Source organism: Geotrypetes seraphini, chromosome 8 (genome assembly GCF_902459505.1).
Source record: "Geotrypetes seraphini chromosome 8, aGeoSer1.1, whole genome shotgun sequence".
In the NCBI taxonomy this organism is placed as follows: domain Eukaryota; kingdom Metazoa; phylum Chordata; class Amphibia; order Gymnophiona; family Dermophiidae; genus Geotrypetes; species Geotrypetes seraphini.
Genome location: NC_047091.1, coordinates 103160878 through 103185518, shown reverse-complemented (window position 1 = coordinate 103185518; position 24641 = coordinate 103160878). Strand labels below are relative to the sequence as shown.

The 24641-nt window shown below is 43.2% G+C and overlaps 1 protein-coding gene across 2 annotated transcripts in view; it reads right to left on the bottom strand.

Annotated features, from left to right (window-relative positions):
• The window catches only part of CRTC1 (CREB regulated transcription coactivator 1), a 387940-nt gene that overhangs the window by 166646 nt on the left and 196653 nt on the right, over window positions 1-24641 (bottom strand). For both annotated transcript variants that reach the window (XM_033955481.1, XM_033955482.1), the window contains exons 6-7: window positions 7436-7521; window positions 6414-6460 (exon numbers count right to left, since the gene is read on the bottom strand). In XM_033955481.1, coding sequence (XP_033811372.1) covers window positions 6414-6460; window positions 7436-7521 — 133 coding nt within the window. The remainder of the gene's footprint in view (window positions 1-6413; window positions 6461-7435; window positions 7522-24641) is intronic.

The window sequence follows — 24641 nt, the reverse complement described above, 5'->3', positions numbered from 1 at the left end:
TTGGGCCTTGAAACCACCCTTAGTCCCAATACTAGGGCGCCACCTCCTATTCCCCGGATCACCAGCTCCCTGCGAGCGGAAGAGCCCCCAAAGTAGGAGCTCTTCTGACTCCAGTCAGAAGGAATGCTGAGGGGAGTCTGGAGTTAGACTCTCTGCAATTGGAAGTTCTGGAGATTACAGAAGAGGCTTTACCTCCATTCTCACAAGTATATTATTTGCCTAATAGATTCCAAAATCACCAACAAGAAAATGAACAGGAGACATTGAATGTTTCTTCAATGTTAGAGTTGTCTGAAAAAGAATTGGTGACACCTGCAACATTGCTTTTAACGGTTGCTTTGGCACCGGATAAAAATTTTCTATTAAGATTTTTCTTCAAGAGTTACAGGCTTTAATGACAAAGGATGCTGCCGTGGCTGCTTTCAAACCAGAGGCTACGGAGTTGAAAAGCTATTTCAGTACAAAATCTATTCTGCAGTCTTGGGTGTCCTTCAACACCATGCTGCCTTCACTAGGAAGAGCTGTGCGCTTAGGAATCTGCACCACCAAAGAATCCTTCTTTGGGGGGACAAAAAGCTGGTTAAAGGTAGCAGCCATTGGATAGAGCTTATTCATAGCCATGGCCACAGGGGCCCTTCTGGCACTTTCCAATGATCCGTAAGAATCTTTGTAATGTCTGGATGCTCTGGAAAACAGGAAGGCTGTGGTTTAGAGCTGCTCATAAGGGAGCACTGCGCTTCAGAGGCATGAGGAGTCTCTAGCTTTAACTCCTGGAGGAATTAAAAAAAAAAAAATCAACCCTATTAGCGCTGAAGGCCACACAGTGGGGTCCTCCCAAAGATCTGGAGCATCCCCTAGATCTGGGTCCTGTGGCTATAGCTTCATCACCCACTGTAGAAGTTCTTGTCAGGGGAAGTAAAGGTATAAAAATGGAATCCCGATCATCCAAGTCATCTGCGCGTGGACTGTCCCCTGTGGCACTTCTATTGGGAACTTGCGCTCTTGGGGGGGGGGGGGGCGGGGAGAGAACCCCCAGCACTATCAGGGATGCAATAGATGGATTCATGGAGCCTTGTTAATCAGATAAGCTTGAAACATCATATTAATAAATTTGGGGGTGGGATGGGGGGTGAATCCCTGCTCCAAAGGGGAAGAGGGCCTCTGCAGATCCAGTTTATAACTTTTTCAGGATTTTGCTGCCAAATAATGGCTGCGCTTTGTCAGAGACGCACTTGTGTTACCCTCCATATCAAATTTGAACCTTTGTAACTACCCTCAGGTAGACTGGGATCCACAAACCCCCTTCCCTCCCCCCGAGGTCATGAAGGGGCTAACGTAGTGGCTCCATCTCTCCCCTCCTGTGCCACACGGCACGTGGAACATGGATGCTCCATCATTTAAATGTTTGATATGAGAGGGAATTCAGAATCAAATCACTTAAAATTTTGTTCTATTTACTAGCTTGAAAAGATAAGAGTCTTATCAAGGAATTTTTTAAATATGCATCCTTTCAAAGTTAGAAATTAAAACAAAAGTATTCCACATGTACGGCAGGCGTTCACTGGTAGAACAAAATGATTTAAAAGATAGGTCTGTGCAATGCCCAATAACACAAACAGGCAAATTTGAAAACAATTCTAGCCTCCATTGGCAACCAATGTAATTTTTTGAAACATTTTCAGACTTTTTCAGATCAAAGATTAGAGGTATAGCTGTATTTTGAATAATTCTCAATCTCTTGATGGTTTTCTTATAAGATCCCAGGTAAATGATGTTACAATAATCCAAAGTGTTCAAGATCAATGACAGCACCAATAGTCTGAAAGATGCAAAGTCAAAGTATGGTTTCAGAGTACCTAGTGTGAAAAACCCCTTTTTAACCAAGATATCGGTATGGGCATCGAAAGTTAGAGATTGGTCTAAAGTGACTCCTAGAATTTTTATGGTGGTATTAATAGGAAAGTCCCTTCCCATTCAGTATTAAAGAAGTCTTCTTAATTTTATTGGTTTAACTGGCTAAAAATACTTTTGGTTTTTCTGAATTTAATTTTAATTTAAAGTCCTTAGCCCAGTGTTCTAAAAGATCAAGTATGATGATATAAAATATTTTCTCTCAAGAGATAATGAGATAACAAGAATAATGATAGTAATATCATCTAAATAACTGTATAGTTGCAATTTCAATTTTGATAGTTATCCAGTGATGCCATATTAAAGATTAGAGAGAGTAGGAGAAAGTGGAGATCCTTGTGGAACTCCACAGGTATTACGCCATACTTGGGAATAAACTTTCTCACTGTAAACCTGGTAGATATGATTTTTCAAGAAACCTTCAAACCAATTTAACACATGACCTGAGATTCCAATTGCGTCAAGGCAATTGAGTAATATATCATGGTCAACTAGATCGAATGCACTACTCAGATCAAATTGTAGAATTAATGCACTCTTCCCAATACTAAACAAAAGAAAAAGATGATCCACTAAAGAAGCTAGAACTGTTTCAGTACTATGATTAACACAAAATCCTGATTGGTCAATATTTAACAAACCTACCATCAGTTTGGGAAAGAACGGAATATTAGTAATAGGTCTGTAAGTTAGTATTAGTTGATATAGACTCCTTATGGGGGGGGGGGGTTATTGTAGGATATATGCCTTTTATTCCAAATTGGGGAATACAAGTTGGATACCACAGCAGTGATTTTAGCACCAAAAACAGCCTGAGAAGCACACACCAGAAAATTAAAAATGGCGATTTTAGGATTTTTCAGGTGTGAGGTCCTAAGGTTTACCTTGAAATCTTCTAAAACACGATTCTGGAGAACACCTCCACCCCCCCAAAAAAAATAAATATCGATCTTCCAGTTACTCACTGTGCCATGCTGTGTGCTGAGAGATGCAAGATTGAAGCTAAAACAGCTTACAGGGAGATCCTCTGGAAATTGGACTGCCTGTTTCTTATGACTGCCTCTCGGGCCAGATGTCCAACCCCCCTTCGGTGCCTGTATGTGTAAACGGAGGGAAGGAATGCAGTCAGCTCCGAACCTGGATGAAACGCCATGAAGCCACCCAGCTTGCATTCAAACCCACTAGCGGATGAACCTGGGGCAAGCTATGCTCCCAAGGGAATGGTTACACCAGGGAGTGCTATGGAGGTAAAATTCCTAGACGTACATCATAAATGACTGCTTCTTGGAGCAACTGGTACAGAAACCGACAAGAGGGGGAGCTATTTTAGATTTGGTCCTTAGTGGAATGCAAGGCATAGTACAGGAGTTAACTATTGGGTCCACTGGGAAACAGTGATCATAACGTGATCAAATTTGAGCTGATACCAGGAGTGACGTGGAAAAAGAAATCTACTGTAGAAGCATTAATTTTCGAAAGGGTGACTATGATAAAATGTGGAAAATGGTTAAAGCTAAAAGGATCAGTTGCAAAGTTTAGGGCTGTAAACCAGGCATGGATGTTATTTAAAAATACCATCATGGAAACCCAGACCAGATGTATTCCACTTATCAGCAAAGGTGGAAAGAGGAGGAAACGAGAGCCGGCATGGTTAAAAGGTGAAGTGAAAGAGGCTATTAGAATGGAAGAAGGATCCAAATGAAGAAAATAAAAAGACACACAAGCACTGGCAAGTTAGATGCAAAGCATTGATAATGAAAGCTAAGAAAGAATATGAAGAGAAACTTGCAAAAGAGGTAAAAATTCATAACACTTTTTTAAGGTATATCAGAAGCAGAAAACCGGTGAGGGAATCCATGGGACCGTTGAATGATCAAGGAGAAAAAAGGGTGCTCAGGGAGAATAAGGCCATAGCAGATAGACTGACTGAATTCTTTGCTTCGGTCTTTACTGAATAAGATGTAAGAGATCTATCTGTACCGGAAATGGTTTTAAAGGGTGATAATGTGGAGGAACTGAAAGAAATCTCAATGAATCTGGAAGATGTACTAAACCAAATTGACAAGTTAAAAAGTGACAAATCACCTGGACCAGATGGTATACAACCCAGGGTACTAAAAGAACTGAGACATGAAACTGCTGACCTGCTGTTAGTGACCTTTCACTAAAATTGTCTATAGTACCTGAAGATTGCAAGGCAGCCAATGTTACGCCGATTTTTAAAACGGATTCCAGGGGAGATCCGGGAAATTACAGATGGGTAAGCCTGACTTCAGTACCGGGAAACAATTATAAAAAATAAAATTGTGGAACACGTAGACAAACATGGTTTAATAGAACAGAGTCAGTATGGGTACAGCCAAGGGAGATTTTGCCTCACAAATTTGCTTGACTTCTTTGGAAGTGTGAATAAACATGTGGCTAAAGGTGAGCCGGTTGATGTAGTGTATCTAGATTTTCAGAAAGCTTTTGACAAAGTTCCTCATGAGAAGCTCCTGAGAAAATTAAAGTATCATGGGGTAGGTGGCAAAGGTCAGTTGTGGATTAGGAATTGATTATCAGTTAGAAACAGAGGGTAGGGTTAAATGTTCATTTTTCTCAATGGAGGAGAGTAAACAGTGGAGTGCTGCAGGGATCTGTACTGGTACCGGTGCTATTTAACTTATTTTTAAATGATCTGGAAATTGGGACAAGTGAGGTAATTAAATTAGCAGTGACACTAAACTGTTCAAAGTTGTTAAAACGCATGTGGATTGTGAAAAATTGCAGGCACGCTTTAGGAAATTGGAAGACTAGGCGTCCAAGTGGCAGATGAAATTTAATGTGGACAAATGCAAAGTGATGCACATTGGGAAGAATAACCCAAATCACAGTTACCGGATGTTAGGGTCCACCTAGGGGGATAGCGACCAAGAAAAGAATCTGGGTGTCATTGTAAATAATACAATGAAACCTTCCTCCCAATGTGCAGCGGAGGCTAAAAAAGCAAACAGGATGCTAGGAATTATTTTTAAAAAGGGATGGTTAACAAGACTAAGAATTTTATAATGCCCCTGTATCGCTCCATGGTGCGATCTCATCTGGAGTATTGGGTTCAATTCTGGTCTCCTTACCTCAAGAAAGATATAGCGGCACTAGAAAAGGTTCAAAGAAGAGTGACCACGATGGTAAAGGGGATGGAACTCCTCTCATATGAGTAAAGACTAAAAAGGTTAGGGCTCTTCTGCTTGGAAAAGAGACGGCTGAGGGAGATATGACTTAAGTCTACAAAATCCTGAATAGTGTAGAACGGGTACAAGTAGATCGATGTTTCAATCCATTAAGAATTACAAAGACTAGGGGGCACTCAAAGTTACAGGGAAATACTTTTAAAACCAATAGGAGGAAATATTTCTTATGTTCTTATGTCAGCGACATGTACAAATCAATAGGAGGAAATATTTTTTCACTCAGATAATAGTTAAGCTCTGGAATGCATTGCCAGAGGTTATGGCAAGAGTGGATAGCGTAACTGGTTTTAAGAAGGGTCTAGACAATTTTCTGGAGGGAAAAGTCCATAGTCTGTTATTGAGAAAGGCATGGGGCAAGCCACTGCTTGCCCTGGATCGGTACCATTGAATGTTGCTACTCTTTGGGTTTTGGTCAGGTACTAGTGACCTGGATTGGCCACAGTGAGAACAGGCTACTGGGCTTGATGAACCTTTGGTCTGACCCAGTAGACTATTCTTATGTCTCTGAGCTCCTGCACTATAAATGCAGGCTGCCCAAGTGGATGCATTGCAAAGCAGCCAACCCCTTGGAAACAGACCCGCTGCCTCAAAGTCTGTGGTCTCCTGCAGCTAGAGCTGTCGCCCACAGGAATCCTCTGTAACACGAAAATAATCCACGCAAACAGTGGAAACAAAAAAAAGACAATTTAAAGGAAAACAAACATGAGCAGATAAGACAAGTTCCTACTATCTCACTTGTAGGAAAGACAATCGAGGAATTGGAGGGCAGTTCAGAGGTAAAAGAGGAGGAGCAAAAGTATGCAAATGAAGCTTCCTACAAGAGTTCTCGCAAGAAGGGATTGACTACTCGAGGGTTCAGGAATAGAGTGAGGTTGTAAAAGAATTTCAATTTTGTTAATATTGGGGCCAATTATGTTGAAGTAGTGCTTTGAATTACAAAATTGTTAATAAAACGCAATTTACAACTGTTTTGGAGCAAGGTCTGAATCAAATTTCAAAGGAAAAACTTGAACCTGTGGGTAGAATATGATAAAGTACAGGGGTGAAGGTTTACTTATTGAGTGTTCTTTCAACTTTCCCCTCCTCCTGGATTTAAACACATCCTGGGAATGCCTCTGCTTGATTGGTTTTAACCAAGAACTTAAGGAATGTATCATTAAAAATGTATAGGACCACCTTCCAAATATTAACATTTATTTAAAGCCTAAAGTAAATAACCATAAATGAAATTTCTAGATTTATCCACATATATTTTTAGCACATATAACTTACTTGATTCCAGGAACTTCACATGATTTAGGCCTTGATGACCCTCCTGTCTACAGTTAAAAAAACAAAACAAAAAAATAACAACATGCCACTGTAAAATACATGGATACAAGAAAAACTAACTATGCAGGGAAAACTGTCAAATTAAATTAAAACAAGGCATTAACTCAACAGTTGCCATACTGGGACAGACCAAAGGTCAATCAAACCTAGCATCCCATTCCCAACAGTGGCCAACCTAAGTCACAAGTGCCCGACAAGAACCCAAAGAGTAAAACAGATCTTATGCTGCTCATTCTAGGAATAAGCAGTGGATTTCTTTAAGTCCCTTTTAGAGAGACATTTCTGACCCTTACATCTGTCTTTGTTTTTTTGATGGTTTTTGATATGGAGTACATTTTTCCCATCACCTATTTCTATACTAAGCAATTGTGACTATTTAATTGTAACTTGGACTTACTCCAGGACCGTCATTTACAACAGAATAAACCAGCTTTCAAAGAATACTTGCTACTGTCCCTGATACAGTTCATGGTAGAAAATTCAAGGACGGTTAGTTTTCCTTCAATTCTGAGATTTCTTTGTTCAAGTTTTTCAACTATGTACTTTCCTAAATGAATGCATGCCCTATTCAAGCCTATGTGTGGATAACATAATATATGTTGAAGGTAGTACAGCCTGCAGGAATGGCCCTTCTGCCACTCCTCTGGGCTACCCTTCCCAAAAGCACAATATGAAAACAGAATTCTGAATGAGGCATCTATTACACTAGCAACTTGAAATGAGGTTTCCAGTTCTTTACTTCAGAGAAAATATGAGATCTCAATACAGATATCAATTTCAAAATAAAAAAAAAAAATTGGACTGAAGAAAAGCAGCTCTACATAAATGTCAATTAAAAACGCATTTTCACAGAATATGATGAACTTAAAATTTCTGTATAAAGTGCATCTGAGATTGAAAAGTTTCCAGGGTCACATTTTTTCTCTCTTCAAGTAAATTAAAGAACAAATCACATGATCTACCTTTTTAGAGTCCCAGCCTTGTTTATTAATAGTTTTGTCTGTCTCTGATGCTGTTTCTTCCATTCCTGGTACTGTCAATAGTAATACTAGGAGAAAAAAATGTGAACAGCTTAATCATCCATAAACACTCCATGAGCTGGTTTCTTTCCATGTGTTTTAGTCTTTAACAGTGCACATTTGGGGTCCATAATGACCACCAATAACTGAAGCACAGAGGGATCCCAAAAACCTTTATAATTATTAGCCTCTTCACTGCTACTGCTTACCTTTCCTCTTCAACTGCAAAGGAAATGAGGAACAGCCTAAGATGCAGTTTCTCAAGTATTTAAAAAGCCAAAAGAAAGTACCGTATTTTTCGCTCCATAAGACGCACTTCCCCCCCCCCAAAAAAAAAATGGGTGGAAATAAGGGTGCGTCTAATGGAGCGAATACCACCTTCACCCCCCCCCCACCCCCACAGTGGTGCAAAAGACAAAGTTCCAGTCGTCGAAGCGGGAGGAAGGAGCCCTTCGGATTTCCTGAGGAATTGACCAGCAGCCAGCAGAGCCCATGGCGAGGCGCGCCCTGCCCGATTCCCATTGCTTGTGACCCACGACCCCTCCATCTGCTTCCACTTGGCGCTCATACCGGCACACAGACGGCCGTTGGGAAAGGCTTCTGCAGCTGACGCCAGGCCTGCACTGGCCCTCGCTCGGCCCATGAGGAGGAAGAGGTGGTGGTAGTGGGGGGGCACGGCACCGGGCAGCGTCAATAGCCTAAGTCTGGGTGTGGCGCCTCTATGACAAGCTTTAAGCTGAACCAGACTCGGACTTATGACCGGGAAGACTTCAAGAAACGGGTGGCCTATCTGTGTTTCAGGAACGAGCTGGAGGATGAGGTAAGCGCAGCTTAAAGAGGAGGCTTTGTGTAAACAGCCGTCATCCAGGAGTTGGGAGGTGGTGAATCTTGTCAGAAACACCAGCTGGGCTAGGCTTTTCACTCCCCACGGGGGCTTTATGCAATGGTGGAAGGAGTTCATAGCATCAGCTGTCATCACCCTGCTCCACTCCCACCCTCTGGCTCTCTCCACGGCCCTTGCTTTAGGATGGTCAACTTTCAAAGACTATTTTGAGGGAGAGTTTTGAAGCATGTGAGGTCTGAAAGGAGGAAACAACTGAAATGGATCCTTGTTAGTCTTTGATTTTTACAAACCATAAAAGGGCAGGACCGCTGGAGGAACTAAAATAAGGTTCGGGGGTGGGGGGGGCTCTCTGCCTGACTGCTTGCCTCGGGGTGTGGGGCCCTGCCTGCCTCAGGGTGGGGGCCCTGCCTGCCTGCCACTAGGCTTGCCTGCCCTACCACTAGACCACCAGAGGGGGGACAGGGTACAGAGCCTGGCAGGGAGTGGGGCCAGGGTGCAGAGCTTGGCAAGGAGCGTGGGGTTGGGTGCAGAGCCTGGCAGGGAGAATTTGGTTCAGAATGTTTTTTTTCTTGTTTTCCTCCTCTAAATCTAGGGTGCGTCTTATGGTCAGGTGCGTCTTATGGAGCAAAAAATACGGTAATTCAATACAAGTGAAATTTCAATAAAGTTATGTATGCATCTGTTTGCAAGTACAAAAGCAAATGTAGAAAGATTCATGACAGAACACCTTAATCTTTCAGCTAACAAGTCACATACTTAAACCATCATCTGTTTCATTAAAACCACACTATTGAAAGCTATTACTGAGTTTTCCAGGGTCCTATAGTAACAGACTGGAATTTAAGTTATTCTTTCAACAATAGTATACCCCAAGGTAGCTCAATATCCCCTGTTGGGTAGTAAGTTACAAGTAAGGCTCTCAGTTTGTATGAATCTTAAGACATTACTACTTAATCTATCATTTGCTATGAAATTACAGTAAACAGCCCCTTATCATACCTTCCTACATTATACATCGCTGCTCTATCCTCTGTTTTCTATGCATGTTCCCACTCACAGCCATGCCTCTCTGATCCTGATGCTGTCATCTATTCTCCAGATGCTGGACTACGAGGAAGGGAAGAAAGGGAAGGAAAGATGCCCTAGACCAGGGGTGCCCACACTTTTTGGGCTTGCGAGCTACTTTTAAAATGACCAAGTCAAAATGATCAACCAACAATAAAATTAAAAAAAAAAAAACCAACACAAAGCACACTGTATGCTGAGGAAATGTTAATTATCATTCCTATTCCGGGGTTTTTTCAAAGAGGTCAAGGCAGATGACCCTATGCACTGTCACCTCAGTAACAACCATACAAAAATAGACAAATATACCCCCCTCCCTTTTTACTAAACCACAATAGCAGTTTTTAGCACAGGGAGCTGCGCTGAATGCCCAGCGCTGCTCTCGACGCTCATAGGCTCCCTGCGCTAATAACCGCTATTGTGGTTTAGTAAAAGGGGGGCCATAGTGCAAAATATAGACAGCAGATATAAATTCAGACACATTTTGATCACTAAATTGAAAATAAAATAATTTTTCCTACCTTTGTTGTCTGGTGATTTCATGAGTCTCTGGTTGCACTTTCTTCTTCTAACTGTGCATCCAATCTTTCTTCCCTTCTTTCAGCCTGTATGCTTCCTCTCCTCCAGATCTCATTCCCTCACCCAACTTTTTCTTCCTCTCTCCCTGCCCTTTCTTTCTCCCTGCCTCCCTTTCTTTTTTCTCTCTTCATGCCCCCTTTTTTTTCCGTTTCCCTTCTTTCTCCCTGCCCTCCACCAAGCCACTGCTGCCGCCATCAGGTAACAGGCCCCAAAGCCGCCGCCGCAAGCTCTTCCTGCTTCCCTGCGTCGGGCTGACCAGCATTCCTCTCCCCGACGTCAATTCTGCCGTCAGAAAGGAAGTTCCAGCCCAGCCAGGCAGCAATTGGCTGGCCAGACTTCCTCTCCAACGGCAGAATTGATTTCGGGGAGAGGAAGGCTGATCGGCCCGGTAGATCGCCAAGGCAAAGTGAGTCTATCATGGAGCCCAGGATGGGCTCCGCGATCAACTCACTTTGCCTTGGCGATCTACCGGTCGATAGCGATCGACCTATTGGGCACCCCTGCCTTAGACCTACAGGAGAAGGAAGATGAAAATAGATACCATAGCACGGGAAGAGGGGTAAAGAAAGAGAAAGATGTCAGACCACTGGATGGGAAAAGGGATGGATAAGAAGAGAGAGATGTCAGACCACTGGATGGGAAAAGGGGTAGCGAAGAAGAGAGAGAAAGGGGTAGGGAGAAGAGAGAGATAACAGACCACTGGATGGGAAAAGGGGTAGGGAAGAAGAGAAAGATAACAGACTACTGGATGGGAAAAGGGGTGGGGAAGAAGAGAGAGATAACAGACCAGGGAAAGGAAGGAGGGAGGGAGGGATTGGGAAAGACAGATATTAGACCACAAAAGGGGAAGAAGGGAAAGGAAGGAGGGGAGAGAGATGTCAGACTGTGGTAAAGCGATGAGAAAGATCCCGGACCATAGGAGAAGGAAGGAGTGGGAAAGAGAGGGAGAAGATGGTACACAGGGATGGAGGGGAAAGAGAGGGATGACATGGTGCACAGGGATGGGAGGGGTGGGGAAGGAGCAAGTAAGGAGATGGTGCAAAGGGATGGAAGGAGTGGGGAAGAGAAGAAAATTGAAGAAATGTTGTTTATGGATAGATGGGAATAGGGGAGAAGAAAGAGGGAGAAGATGGTACATATGGATAGATGGGAGGGGAAGACTTGGAGAAGTAGATAGATTTGAGGAGGAAGCAGAAAAATGGAAGAATGTTAAAAATTAATGCCAAAGATGGATGTAGGGCAGAAAATAAAGGAGAGAAAAACAGCAATTGAACAAGAAACACAATTAAGAGCACAGACAGAAGGAAGTGCAACCAGAGACTTGGAAAAGATGAATAGAAAAATAAAAATCACCAGAAAACAAAGGTAGGAAAAGTGATTTTTTTTTTTTTCTTAATTTCTTTATTCATTTTTCAACTTACAAGTGAATCATGAAATAATCATGAATTTAAAAACATCACTTGAATTTCTATCATTCTTAACTGAAATTAATGATTTTTACTCCCTCCCTCCGATCTCTACCATTTAGTATGTAATCATATATAATATAATATATATTTCCTATTAATCTAAACATTTAATGAAACATTATGAATCCCCCCTCCCCTTCTTTTGCAATTATACTATTAAGGGAAAAATGTTATCTACTCATTACAGTATTCCGTTAATGGTCCCCAAACATCTTGAAATTTGCTAAAATTTCCATTTTGCATGGCTAATGTTCTTTCCATTTTATATATATGACACAAAGAATTCCACCAAAAACTATAGTTCAGTCTACTCCAATTTTTCCAATTAAATGTAATCTGTTGTATGGCGACTCCTGTCATAAGTAAAAGCTCATTATTTTTTGATGAAATTTGACTTTTTGCCCTCATTGGCATGCCAAATAATATAGTATCATATGATAGAGCCACCGAATTTTATAGTAAACAATTTATTTGGCCCCAAATCAATTTCCAAAAAGCCACAATGAATGGACAATAGAATAATAGATGATCTAAAGTCCCTGCTTCGAGATGACAATGCCAGCATCTATTAGACTTAGAGCTATCTAATTTTTGTAAACGAACAGAGGTCCAGAATGCCCTATGTAATAGAAAAAAACAAGTTTGTCTCATAGATGCAGATACTGTACATCTCATCCTCCATGACCAAATTCGTGGCCATTGAGATGCAGTAATTTGATGCTTAATCTCAATGCTCTAAATGTCCCGAAGACCAGTCTTTGGTTTTTTATTGATAAATCCAGCTATCAATTTATACCACTGTGTGGCCTGATGTCCCAGGAAGTCCACCTGAAAGCATAAGAAGGGAGCCAGGACACGAGGCGAGCTGCAGAGGCGCTTCCTGGATTGTTTTTTGTTCTCTTTTCTTTTAGTTTCAGGCAGGGAGGAGAGGTGAACCGGGGACGCTGAAGGAAGGACTAAGGAGGCAGGCAGATCGGGGTCGCGGCGAGAGTTAGCTCCGCCCACCCCCGCGCGTCACAGGTCGCATCGGCCCGGGCTCCCCTTTAAGAGGAAGGGAGCCAGGACACGAGGCGAGCTGCAGAGGCGCTTCCTGGATTGTTTTTTGTTCTCTTTTCTTTTAGTTTCAGGCAGGGAGGAGAGGTGAGCCGGGGACGCTGAAGGAAGGACTAAGGAGGGAGGCAGGCAGATCGGGGTCGCGGTGATAGTTAGCTCCGCCCACCCCCGCGCGTCACAGGTCGCATCGGCCCGGGCTCCCCTTTAAGAGGAAGGGAGCCAACGGCGCCCAGCCGTTCGGCGCACGGCGAAGGCGAGAGAGCGCCTTTGCGAGGGAGCCTTGAGAAGGAGCCCAGGCAGCCCAGCAGCAACCTAACTTTAACCTAATTTAAAAAAAAAAAAATAAAATAAAATTTTCTTCTCTCCACTTTCTTCTTCTCTACCCTTTCGGCTTCTCACTCTTCTCTCTCTCTCTCTCTCTACCCTTTCAGCTTCTCACTCTTCTCTCTCTCTCTACTCTTTCAACTAGCTGCACGCCGAAAGCCACTCTCAACCACCGAGGGACCGCAGGAGCAAAGAGAAGGATATGGAGGCTACAGGAACCCAGCAGAGCTACCCGGTTTACTGCGTCGAGTGTCATATGTATGACTACCTCCCCTCCGGGAGGCGGGCATACATATGCGGTCGGTGTCAGGAACTGGAAAGCCTGAGGATGGAGGTCGGCAGATTGAGGGTCAAGGTCCAGGAACTGGAGGGACTGGAGGGACTGCGCGACACAGAGGAGACGAGCTGGTCAACCAAGGACACAGACGGAGCTGGCCTCATTGTGGACCAGGTGAGGGACCTCGAGAGATTCATCGAGGAGGCCTATAGGAAGGCGGGAGGACAGGACCAGCAGCTGCACAGACGGATGTCGGCAGACGAGACCCAGGATCCACAAGGCGACACCGAGGAAGGACCTAGCGGAGGAACCACGCAAGAGGAGGAGACCGTGACTCACCGAGACCCCGAGGGTGAGACACCACACTACACCGAGGACACGGACCTGAGACAGAGGAGGTTGCTGAGGAAAGGGAAGTCTGCTATTGTGGTGGGAGACTCGACCTTGAGAGAGGTAGATAGTCACGTAGCTGGAGGAAGGGAGGACCGGCTAGTGACTTGTCTCCCAGGGGCCAAGACACGAGACGTCACTGATAGGATCGAGAGGATCCTGGACGGAGCAGAGGCAGAGGAGACTGTGGTGATAATCCACGTTGGAACAAATGATGTGAGCCGGAGGAACTTCAGCATGGCCACGCTGACTGACCAGTTCAGGGTCCTGGGACGAAAACTGAAGCGGAGTACCCGGAGGATAGCGTTCTCAGAGATCCTGCCTGTACCGAGAGCAGATGCAAAGAGGCAGGCAGACATCCAGGCTGTGAATGCATGGTTGAGGAGATGGTGCCAGGAGGAGGGCTTCCACTTTGTGAGGAACTGGACGTCCTTCTGGGGAAAGAGTAAGCTCTACCGGCGGGACGGCCTGCACCTGAGCACAGAGGGAACTAGACTACTGGCTGCCAATGTGAAGAAGGAGATCGAGAGGGCTTTAAACTGAGGAGAGGGGGAAAGCCGACAGCTGATCTGATGTTGACGCTTCGGACAACAGTATCCAGAACAGATGCTGAACGGGCTGACTGCACGGAGGAAGTAGAGAGACCAGTGGATCTTATGATCAGACAGCGAGGGAAACAACAGGTAAAGGGAGCTTGCTGGGAAGAGACTAAAGGGCATGGAGACACAGGGGGACTGGGTGGCGCGAGGGCGAAAACTGAGGGTATCATAGGGGCTACACAAGGCGAGGGGGATCGAACAGAGGCAGGGGCCCAGGAGGGGGCAAGAAAACCCAGAGGAAAAGCGGGGAAGTGGGGTGGCGGAAATGTGGGGAAGCTGAAAGCTACGAGGGTAAAGGCTGAGGGCAAAGCAGAAGTACAGGGAACAGGAGAGGCGGCCCAGGTGAATGCAGAGGTGGAGAAAAAACAACGGGACCTGCGGTGCTTATACGCAAATGCAAGAAGCCTCATGGCCAAGATGGGTGAACTAGAGGTCGTGGCCAAGGGGGAAGACCTAGATATAATTGGAATTACAGAAACATGGTGGACAGAGCAGAATCAATGGGATGTGGCGCTACCGGGGTACAAGCTCTACAGGAGAGACAGGACCCACAAGAAGGGGGGAGGCATAGCACTATATATAAAAGACTCTATCTACTCGGTCGGGATGGATATGGCAACGAAGGCAGAAGGGCTGGAATCGCTATGGGTCAAATTGCCGGGAAACAAGGGTGCAGACATAAAACTGGGGCTGTATTATCGCCCACCTGGTGCGCCGGAAGGAGTCGGACACGACTTGGAAGCTGAACTGAGACAGGAGTGCAGGACTGGAAGTGTAACAGTGATGGGGGACTTCAACTACCTGGGGATAGACTGGAGTACGGGTCACTCCAACTGCACTAGGGAAACAGGATTTGTAGAAGCTGTGAGGGACTGCTTTATGGAGCAACTGATCAGGGAACCGACGCGGGGGAGTGCTACTCTTGACCTCATCCTGAACGGATTAGGAGGGCCTGCAAGAGGGGTAGAAGTGGGAGGACCACTAGGCAACAGTGACCACAATGCGATCAGATTCACTTTAGAAAGGGGGACACCCATAGTAAGGAGGACCGCAACAACTGCGCTCAACTTCAAGAAGGGGAACTATGTTGCTATGAGGGAAATGGTGGGGAGGAAGCTCAGAAACATCTTTAGGATGGAGACTGTGGAAAGCGCCTGGACCCTATTCAGGGACACCCTGCAGGAAGCACAAAAAATGTACGTCCCCAGTTTCAGGAAAGGCTGCAAGAACAAGCGGTCAAAGGACCCGATTTGGATCTCAGCAGAAGTAAAGAGGGCAATAAACGACAAAAAAGTATCCTTCCGGAGATGGAAAAAGGATCCAACGGAGGAAAATCACCAGGCGCACAGGAAATGCCAAAAAGAATGCCACCGAGAGGTTAGAAAAGCAAAAGGGAAATACAAAGAGGGGCTGGCCAGGGAGGCGAAAAACTTCAAGGCATTCTTCAGTTACGTAAAGGGGAAACGACCAGCGAGAGAGGAGGTGGGGCCGTTGGACGATGGGGATAGGAGGGGAGTGATTAAAGAGGATAAAGAGGTAGCTGAGAGGCTGAACACGTTCTTCTCGTCGGTTTTCACGAGAGAAGACACATCTAATATACCGGACTCAGAGGAGCTCATGAGTGGGGAACAGGCTGAGAAATTGGAGCACATAGAGGTAAGTAAGGAGGATGTCCTCAGATAGACAGGTTAAAATGCGGCAAATCACCGGGTCCGGACGGGATCCACCCGAGGGTTCTGAAGGAGCTAAGACAAGAAATAGCGGGCACAATCCAGCATGTTTGTAACCTATCCTTGAAAACTGGAGAGGTACCAGAGGACTGGAAATTGGCGAATGTCACACCTATCTTCAAAAAGGGATCGAGGGGTGACCCCGGGAACTACAGGCCGGTGAGCCTGACTTCAATTATAGGGAAGATGGTGGAAGCTATGATAAAGGACGGCATTTGCGAGCACATTGAGAGAAATGGCCTACTGAGAACAAGCCAGCACGGATTCTGTAAGGGAAGGTCATGCTTAACGAACCTTCTGTACTTCTTTGAGGGAATAAGCAGTCGGGTGGACAATGGGGAACCCATCGACATCATTTACCTCGATTTTCAAAAGGCTTTCGACAAGGTGCCACATGAAAGGCTGCTTAGGAAGCTGTGGAACCACGGGGTGGGAGGGGATGTGCACCGATGGATAGAGCACTGGTTGTCGGGTAGACTGCAGAGGGTCGGAGTAAAGGGCCAATATTCTGACTGGCGGGGAGTCACGAGCGGTGTGCCGCAGGGATCGGTGCTGGGGCCGTTACTCTTCAACATATTTATCAATGACCTGGAAAAGGAGGCAAAGTGCGAGGTTATAAAATTTGCAGACGATACCAAACTGTGCTGCAGAGTTAGCTCCAGGGAGGAGTGTGAGGACCTGCAACGGGACCTAGACAAGCTGGAAGACTGGGCGAACAAATGGCAAATGCGCTTTAACGTGGAAAAATGCAAGGTCATGCATATAGGGAAAAAAAACCCGTTGTTCAACTACAAATTGGGGGGGGCATTGTTGGGAGAAAGCAGTCTTGAGAGAGACTTGGGAGTGCTGGTGGATGCATCACTGAAGCCATCTGCACAGTGCGCAGCGGCCTCAAAAAAAGCAAACAGGATGCTGGGCATCATAAAAAGGGGCATAACAACCAGGACGAGGGAAGTCATCTTGCCACTGTATCGAGCGATGGTGCGTCCGCATCTGGAATATTGCGTTCAATATTGGTCGCCGTACCTCAAGAAGGACATGGCGGTACTCGAGAGAGTCCAAAGGAGAGCAACGAAACTGGTAAGAGGGCTGGAACACTGCCCATATGCCGAGAGGTTGGATAGGCTGGGGCTCTTCTCTCTGGAAAAAAGGAGGCTCAGGGGTGATATGATAGAGACCTTCAAGATCATGAGGGGCATAGAGAGGGTGGATAAGGTCAGATTCTTCAGGCTGAAGGGGACAACAGGTACGAGGGGGCATTCAGAGAAACTGAAGGGAGATAGGTTCAAAACGAATGCAAGGAAGTTTTTTTTCACCCAAAGGGTCGTGGACACTTGGAATGCGCTACCGGAGGACGTGATTGGGCAGAGTACGATACAAGGATTCAAACAGAGACTGGACGGATTCCTGAGGGATAAAGGGATCGTGGGATACTGAGAAAGCTAACCAGAAAATAAGTATAGAAACCCGACCAGGTCGTGCATGTGCAAGACCGGAGGGCTAGGACTTTGATGGGAAGATAGGACTCAATAGGAAACCAAGGTGGCATGGGGGCCCCTTCTGGTGATTTGGACAGGTCGTGACCTGTTTGGGCCGCCGCGGGAGCGGACTGCTGGGCAGGATGGACCTATGGTCTGACCCGGCGGAGGCACTTCTTATGTTCTTATATTGATTATTAAGATTTTTCCATTCAGGAACCCCGCCTGAATGGCCTGCTTCAGTTGCAAACATCTAAAACTTTGTGATTTATCAAGACCAAATTTACGTTGCAACTGTGAAAATTCAAGCAGTTTACCATTAAGTATGACATCATCTAGAATATGTATACCTGACATCACCCAATACTTCCAGATGATCTTAAATCCGTCAATTTGAATCCTGGAGTTGAGCCATATAATTTGATTTGTTGATTTATGTATTGGAATAGGTGTTAAATTATTCACATATCTTACATGATTTTATTTTCAATTTAGTGATTGAAATGTCAGTTTTCAGAATTTACATCTGCTGGCTATATTTTGAACTATTAAAGAAGAAACATATTTCTTTCTATTTTTCTGGTGTTGTACTGCTTGCAGAGCCTGGCAACTTAGGGTATTGTTTGTGTATATTAGTACTTTTAGTTTGTAGTCCTGTATTTGAATAAGGTTTATCTGTGTTCTGTATGAGTTCTGCATGTTTATCTTTATTCTGCAGGTGTTTTGGTAGGAATGAAGGTCACAGCCCCAACTAGGAAGATATCTGTCAGCAGTTTATCCGGGTTTTGGAAAGCCCTGAGCTCAAAGCCACGTCTGGAGGGCTTCTACATATCTGCGGATGTTGACATCACATGCATGCGCGCATGAGCGTGATGTTGATGGTGATAATTGTATTATGCAGAATATAAGGGGGGGCCCATGACCAATATGTATTAGATACAATTTTAGTCAAGACTTTAAAAGACACTAATATATGAAAGATGTAGCTGAATAAAAGAAATCCTTCAGAAACTTGTGACACAACAAAGACAGCACGCAGAGTACATATTTTTCCTTAATAGAACAAAATATTTTGGTTTAATGTCTGGAACAAGATGGAGCCATAACATAACAGGGACCTGAAAATAAGCTAAAAGTCATACTAACATATTTGTCGTTTGAAGAGTGAGGGGAAATCATGCGACTATAACCATGTGGTTGCAGCCTACAGGAATGTATTGTTTAACAAATTAGAAAGTTCTGTAAACTATTCTGCATTAGAAAAGAACATGTCTGCAAGGTCAATGTGATCTCAGTATGCATGTAGTTCACGTCCTTCTATTGCTGACAAAGGTGAGACCAATAGCATGTGGTGAGTTAAGTCATTGTTGCTAAGGAAAAGTATTAACGAAATAAAATTAACAGAAACTCTTGTGATTTCAATAGAACCAATAGAATATTGTTGAAGTATGCAATTTAGCATTTATTTGATCTAATGGCCCTCCATTAACAAGGAGGTGTGACTTTTGAAGACCTGGAAGATTGAGCCAGGCTGTCTGGGCTCCTTTTTATACTTGAGCATCTGTATTTATCATTATCTTTTGAAAGTCCAGGACTTGAAGGATATTCCTAAGCACTGGGCTTAAGTCAAGTAAAAATAAGTGCCATTCAGTCTATCTGGGAAAAAATGTCTAGAAGAAGTCCTGCAATGTTTTCAGTACCGCTCTGATGACGAGGGGGATGTGGATCGATGAAGTTACTCATGCCTCAGCAAAAACGATGACGACATCTTTTGGCCTGCATCAAGAGCCTCGATGCTTTTGAGGCCTTTGATGCCTGCTGAGCAGCATGAACCAGTACTGAAGACTCACCAACTGGTACTATCGGTGCAGCAGGTGGTCTTGGAGACAGTGACCTCGCCGAAGATGCACACCTAGGAGAGACAACCTGCAGATCCTTAGATTGATGGCATTGATGTGTGGTCTGCATAACACAAGGACAAATTTTTTCCCCCATCCCCGCAGGAACTCAATTTCCACATCCCATTCCTGTAAGCTCTGTCTTAAACGCACAAGCCTCAAACACTTACGATTTTAAAGTATTTGAAGCTTGTGCAGATGAGGACAGAGCTTGCAGAAATGGGGCAGGAACAGGAACTCACCGGGATGGGAAAATGAGTTCCTATGGGAATGGGGAAAAAATTGTCTCCGTGTCATTCTTTACTGTAGAGACCTGCAATGCTTGCAGGGAAGAGGATGACTCAAACACTTCCCCAATGCTAGATTTCCCAATATCAATGTAGGAGTTTTCAAAGGCAACAGCTCTAAAGTTTTTCCAATGTCCATAGCGGAGCTGAACAGCTTCTCCTGTTGAATACAATGGGCTTTAATGGAACACTTTTGCAAGGTGGAATTACACGATTCAATTTGGTGATCATGGCCCAAACACTGAAGACATCAATTATGTGGGTCGGTTATGGAAATAGGCCTCTGACACTTGCAGCACCTTTTAAACCCTGTCGTAGGTTTCGATATGGGAAAAATCTCGTTGGTGAGATTGAACTCAATGATAAACAAAATCCCACCAGGGAAAGAACCTCAAGGTCGAATCCCAAGGTTGGACAAAAGAAAAGAAACATCTAGATCCTTTTCCTAGGCAGTGGAAGATTTTACAAGATGTGCTGGACAATCAGCGAAGATTTTACACTATATTGTTATCAAATATATAAATATATATATATATTTGATAACAATATAGTGTAAAATCTTCGCTGATTGTCCAGCACATCTTGTTGTATTCGTTGACTTTATATTGTGACCGCTTCGCTATTTGTCCAGCTCCTTTCGTTGTAAACTGCCTTGAATCACCATGGCTTATATTTGATAACAATGTACTATAAACTCTTCGCTGATTGTCCAGCACATCTTGTTGTAAACTGCCTTGAACTTTCATGGCTTTGGCGGTATATAAGAATAAAATTATTATTTTATATATATATATATATTTATTTAAACTATATAAACAAAAGTAAAACTATAAACTAGGAAAAAAGAAACTGAGGTACCACAAGTGGGCACTGGGCGGGAAGGCACTCACGCATGCGCGGTGCGGGCAGTCGCAAAGTTTCTTAAAACTTGACAGTACATTTCTCATGCTGTCCGTACCAGGCTCCGTGGATGACATCACCCATATGTAAGAATATGCTGCCTTCTTGTCCTAGCATTATGCCTATAGCATGGAAGAAAACAGTCATTCGTCCTATTATCAAAGATCAAAAAATCAGTTCTGAAGAAAAATCCAACTATAGGCCAATTGCAAATATCCCTTACTTGGCAAAACTGACTGAGAAGATAGTATTTAACCAAGTATCAGAATTTACAGAAAAAATGAATATTTTACACCCAAATCAAACAGGTTTTAGACAATATTACTCTACTGAACATTCACTGATTGGCATGTCAACTTCCATACTTTACTACTTGGATCATCATACATCTGTTCTTCTGATTTAAATTGATCTTTCCTCAGCATTTGATACAATTGACCACAATCTTTTAATAGATAGACTTCAATCCATAGGTATTAAAGACCTGGTCCTTCTTTGGTTTAAATCCTATTTTAAAAATCGTTCATCAACTGTGTCTTTTAACAATATCACTTCTCAAAGTTTCTCAGCATCATACGGTATAGGTTCCATTCTTTCCCCTCTTTTGTTTAATATTTTTCTTGCACCTCTCATGACTCTTTGTCAATCTATTGGTTTTACCGTATTTGCTTATGCGGATGATATCCAGCTTTTACATCCACTGGATCCCAATAGCTCCTCTGAAACATCAGCAATTAATGAGAAACTTGAACAGATTCATCAGTGGCTTGATACCAACAGATTAGCCCTTAACATTAATAAATCAAACATTATGTTCTTCCCCTGGAAAGATAGTTATAAACTTATCTTTCCAATTTCTATTAAAGGTATCACCCTGAAGTTGATAAATAGAATTAGGATTCTAGGGATTATCTTTGATGATAAATTAACCTACCATGACCATATTAATCAGGTTGTTAAATCAACTTTTTACAGACTTCGCCAAATTCGTTCAGTATCAAAATTCTTATGTCCAAAGTCTCTCAATATATTAATTCATTCTTTGGTTATTTCAAAAATTGATTACTGTAATGCCCTATATAAGGGAATGGCTCAAAGGGAAATCAGGCGTTTGCAGATCATCCAGAATGCTTCAATTAAATTTATTATGAAAGCCAAGAAATTTGATCATGTGACTCCTTTACTTAAAAAAGCACACTGGCTTCCTGTTGCACATCGTATAATGTACAAATTAAGTTTGCTCACCTTTAAATCTCTGATATCTAAAACCCCAGCTTTTATTTACAAAGCACTGATTCCTTATACTTCATCTAGATTACTGAGGTCTAATGACCAACATTTATTAATCATTCCCTCCCTTAAAATTATTAACACACGAAGGCAATCCTCCTTTTCCGTTACAGCTCCTCAAACATGGAATTCCCTTCCAATTTACTTGAGGAAAAAAAATTGGAAAAATTTAAGAGCAAACTCAAAAGCTTTCTTTTTAAAGATGTATTTAATGACTAAATGAATTGCCTAGGAGTTTCATTTTATCTTTATAACTTTTGAGAGATTTTGTCCCTCCCCTTCCTAATGTTTTTGACCTTAATTGTCTTTCTTTTTATTAATCAGATTGTATTTCTTTTCCTATTCTTTCCTTGTGTTTTATTATGTTTGCAAAGTTGATTTTTATTATGTTTTGTAAGATTTAGTCTTTTTGTTAGTTATGTTTGTCTCCCCTAATTTTATAATTTTATTGATTTGTTCATCGCTTAGAATTTGGAATAAGCGATTAATCAAATTTTATAATAAACTTGAAACTCGATAATGGACTTTTCTTTTAGAAATTTATACAAACCTTTTTAAACCCTAACTACTTTCACCACATTCACTAGCAACAAATTCCATAGTTTAATTACATGTTCAGTGAAGAAATATTTTCTCCAGTGTGTTTTAAATCTACTACTAAGTAACTCCATTGCATACCCCTAGTCCTAGAATTTTTTGAAAGATTAAATAAGTGATTCACATCTACCTGTTCCTCTCCACTCTGTATTTTATAGACCTTTCATATCTTCCCTGAGCTGTCTTTGCCAGGCTGAAGAGCCCTAGTTATTTTAGTCTTTCTTCATAGGGAAGTTGTTCCATCCCTTTTATCATTTCTGAGTACAGTGACCAGAATTTCACACTATCCCTCTCTTTTACGAAACTGCGATAGCAGTTTCTAGTGTGGAGAGCCGTGCTGAATGGCCCACACCGCTACCGACGCTCATAGGAACTCAATGAATGTCGGGAGCAGTGTAGCTCCCTGCGCTAGAAACTGCTATTGCAGTTTCGTAAAAGGAGGCCTAAATCTTTTCTGAGTGCAGTGACCAGAATTGCACACTATAACTTTTCTGAGTGCAATGACCAGAATTGCGTATAGTATTTGAGGTGCAGTCACATCATATAGCGATACAAAGGCATTATAATATTCTCATTTTTGTTTTCCACTTCTTTCCTCATAATTTCTAACATTCTATTTGCTTTCTTAGTCACAGTTGTAAACTGAGCTGAGGATTTCAACATATCCCCAATGACATCTAGATCCTTTTCCTAGGCAGTGACTCCTAATATGGAACCCTGCATTACATATCTATAGTTTGGGTTCCTCTTTCCCACACTTATCACTTTGCACTAGCTCAAATTAAACATCTGACATTTTGATGCCCAGGCTCCCAGATAGAACATCCCCATCAATGCACAATGCTATCAAAGGCCTTCTGGGAAATAGACCACTCCCTTGGATCTGGGGTTTGCTGGCTGAAACAGTCAGCCTAGACATTGTCCACTCTTGCTATATGTGCTGCTGATAGCGTTTGTAGGTGGACTTTATGCCCATCAAAACAACACCTGGGTTTCCATTCTCAACAGGGTACTCTTGGTGCTTTCCCTGTTGACATATGCCACAGCTGTGGCACTTCTGAAAAGACCTTGACCGCCTTGCCTTCAGGAGTGATCTTCAATATTTGCAGCACTAAATGAATGGCTCGCAGCTCCAATCTATTCATAGACCATTTCCTCCAAGAGGTTGACCATCAGCCCAGAACTGGATGACTATCTCAATGACCCCCAAGCCATGAAGACTGGCATCTGTCATCAGGTTCATCCAAGAGGAGAAGCGGAGAGGCAAGCCTTTTGAAAGTGACTCCGGCTGGAGCTACCAAAGCAAACTTTGACGCGCCTCCACCATCCAAGGCCAATGGCATATGAAAGGAATTAATCTGAGACCAACAGGACAATAACATGTCTTAAAGAAGGGCGTAAATGAGCTTTTGCCCAAAGAACCACCTCTATGATCACTACCATCAACCCTAGCATCTGGAGATGCCAAGCAGTGAAAGCTAGCATTACCCAGGATCTCAAAAATCTGCAAAAAGGGCTCTCTTTTGCTCCTACTAAACGTATTGAAGGTTTTCAGATTCCAGTGGATTTGGAGCTTTTCTTTAGATCTCTACATTTGAAGTAATTTTTTGTACAGCATCCCATGGATAAGTCTGAGGTCTCAGCAGTCAATATCAAAATGGGTTCCCTCTAGCTCTAATGGGACCATTGCTGACCACATTTAAAACAATTAGTTTTGAATGATATCATAGGAGAAATTAATCGAAAGAAAATATACCTACATCTGAACTGTTCTATTGCTGAATATCAAGCGTTATACTCTTTAAAAGCTAATTCCAACATTGTGATCTGCAGAGCTGATAAAGGTGGGGCAATCGTACTTTTGAACAAAAGTGACTATGAAGAAGAGATATTGAAACAACTGACTATCAGAACTTCAATATGACCCAAATTAGAAACATAGAAGATGACGGCAGAAAAGGGCCATAGCCCATCAAGTCTGCCCACTTAATGACCCACCCCCCTTGATTTTACCCCCCTAAAGATCCCACATGTGTATCCCATTTCCTTTTAAAATCTGGCACGCTGCTGGCCTCAATCACCTGAAGTGGAAGTTCATTCCAATGATTAACCACCCTTTTGGTGAAGAAAAACTTCCTGGTGTCGCCATGAAATTTCCCACCCCTGATTTTCAACGGATGCCCTCTTGTGGCCAAGGGACCTTTAAGAAAGAAGATATCATCTTCCACCTCGATGCGGCCCGTGATATATTTAAATGTTTCAATCATGTCTCCTCTCTCTCTACGTTCCTCGAGTGAGTATAGCTGCAATCTGTTCAGCCTTTCCTCATACGGGAGATCTTTGAGCCCCGAGACCATCCTGGTGGCCAT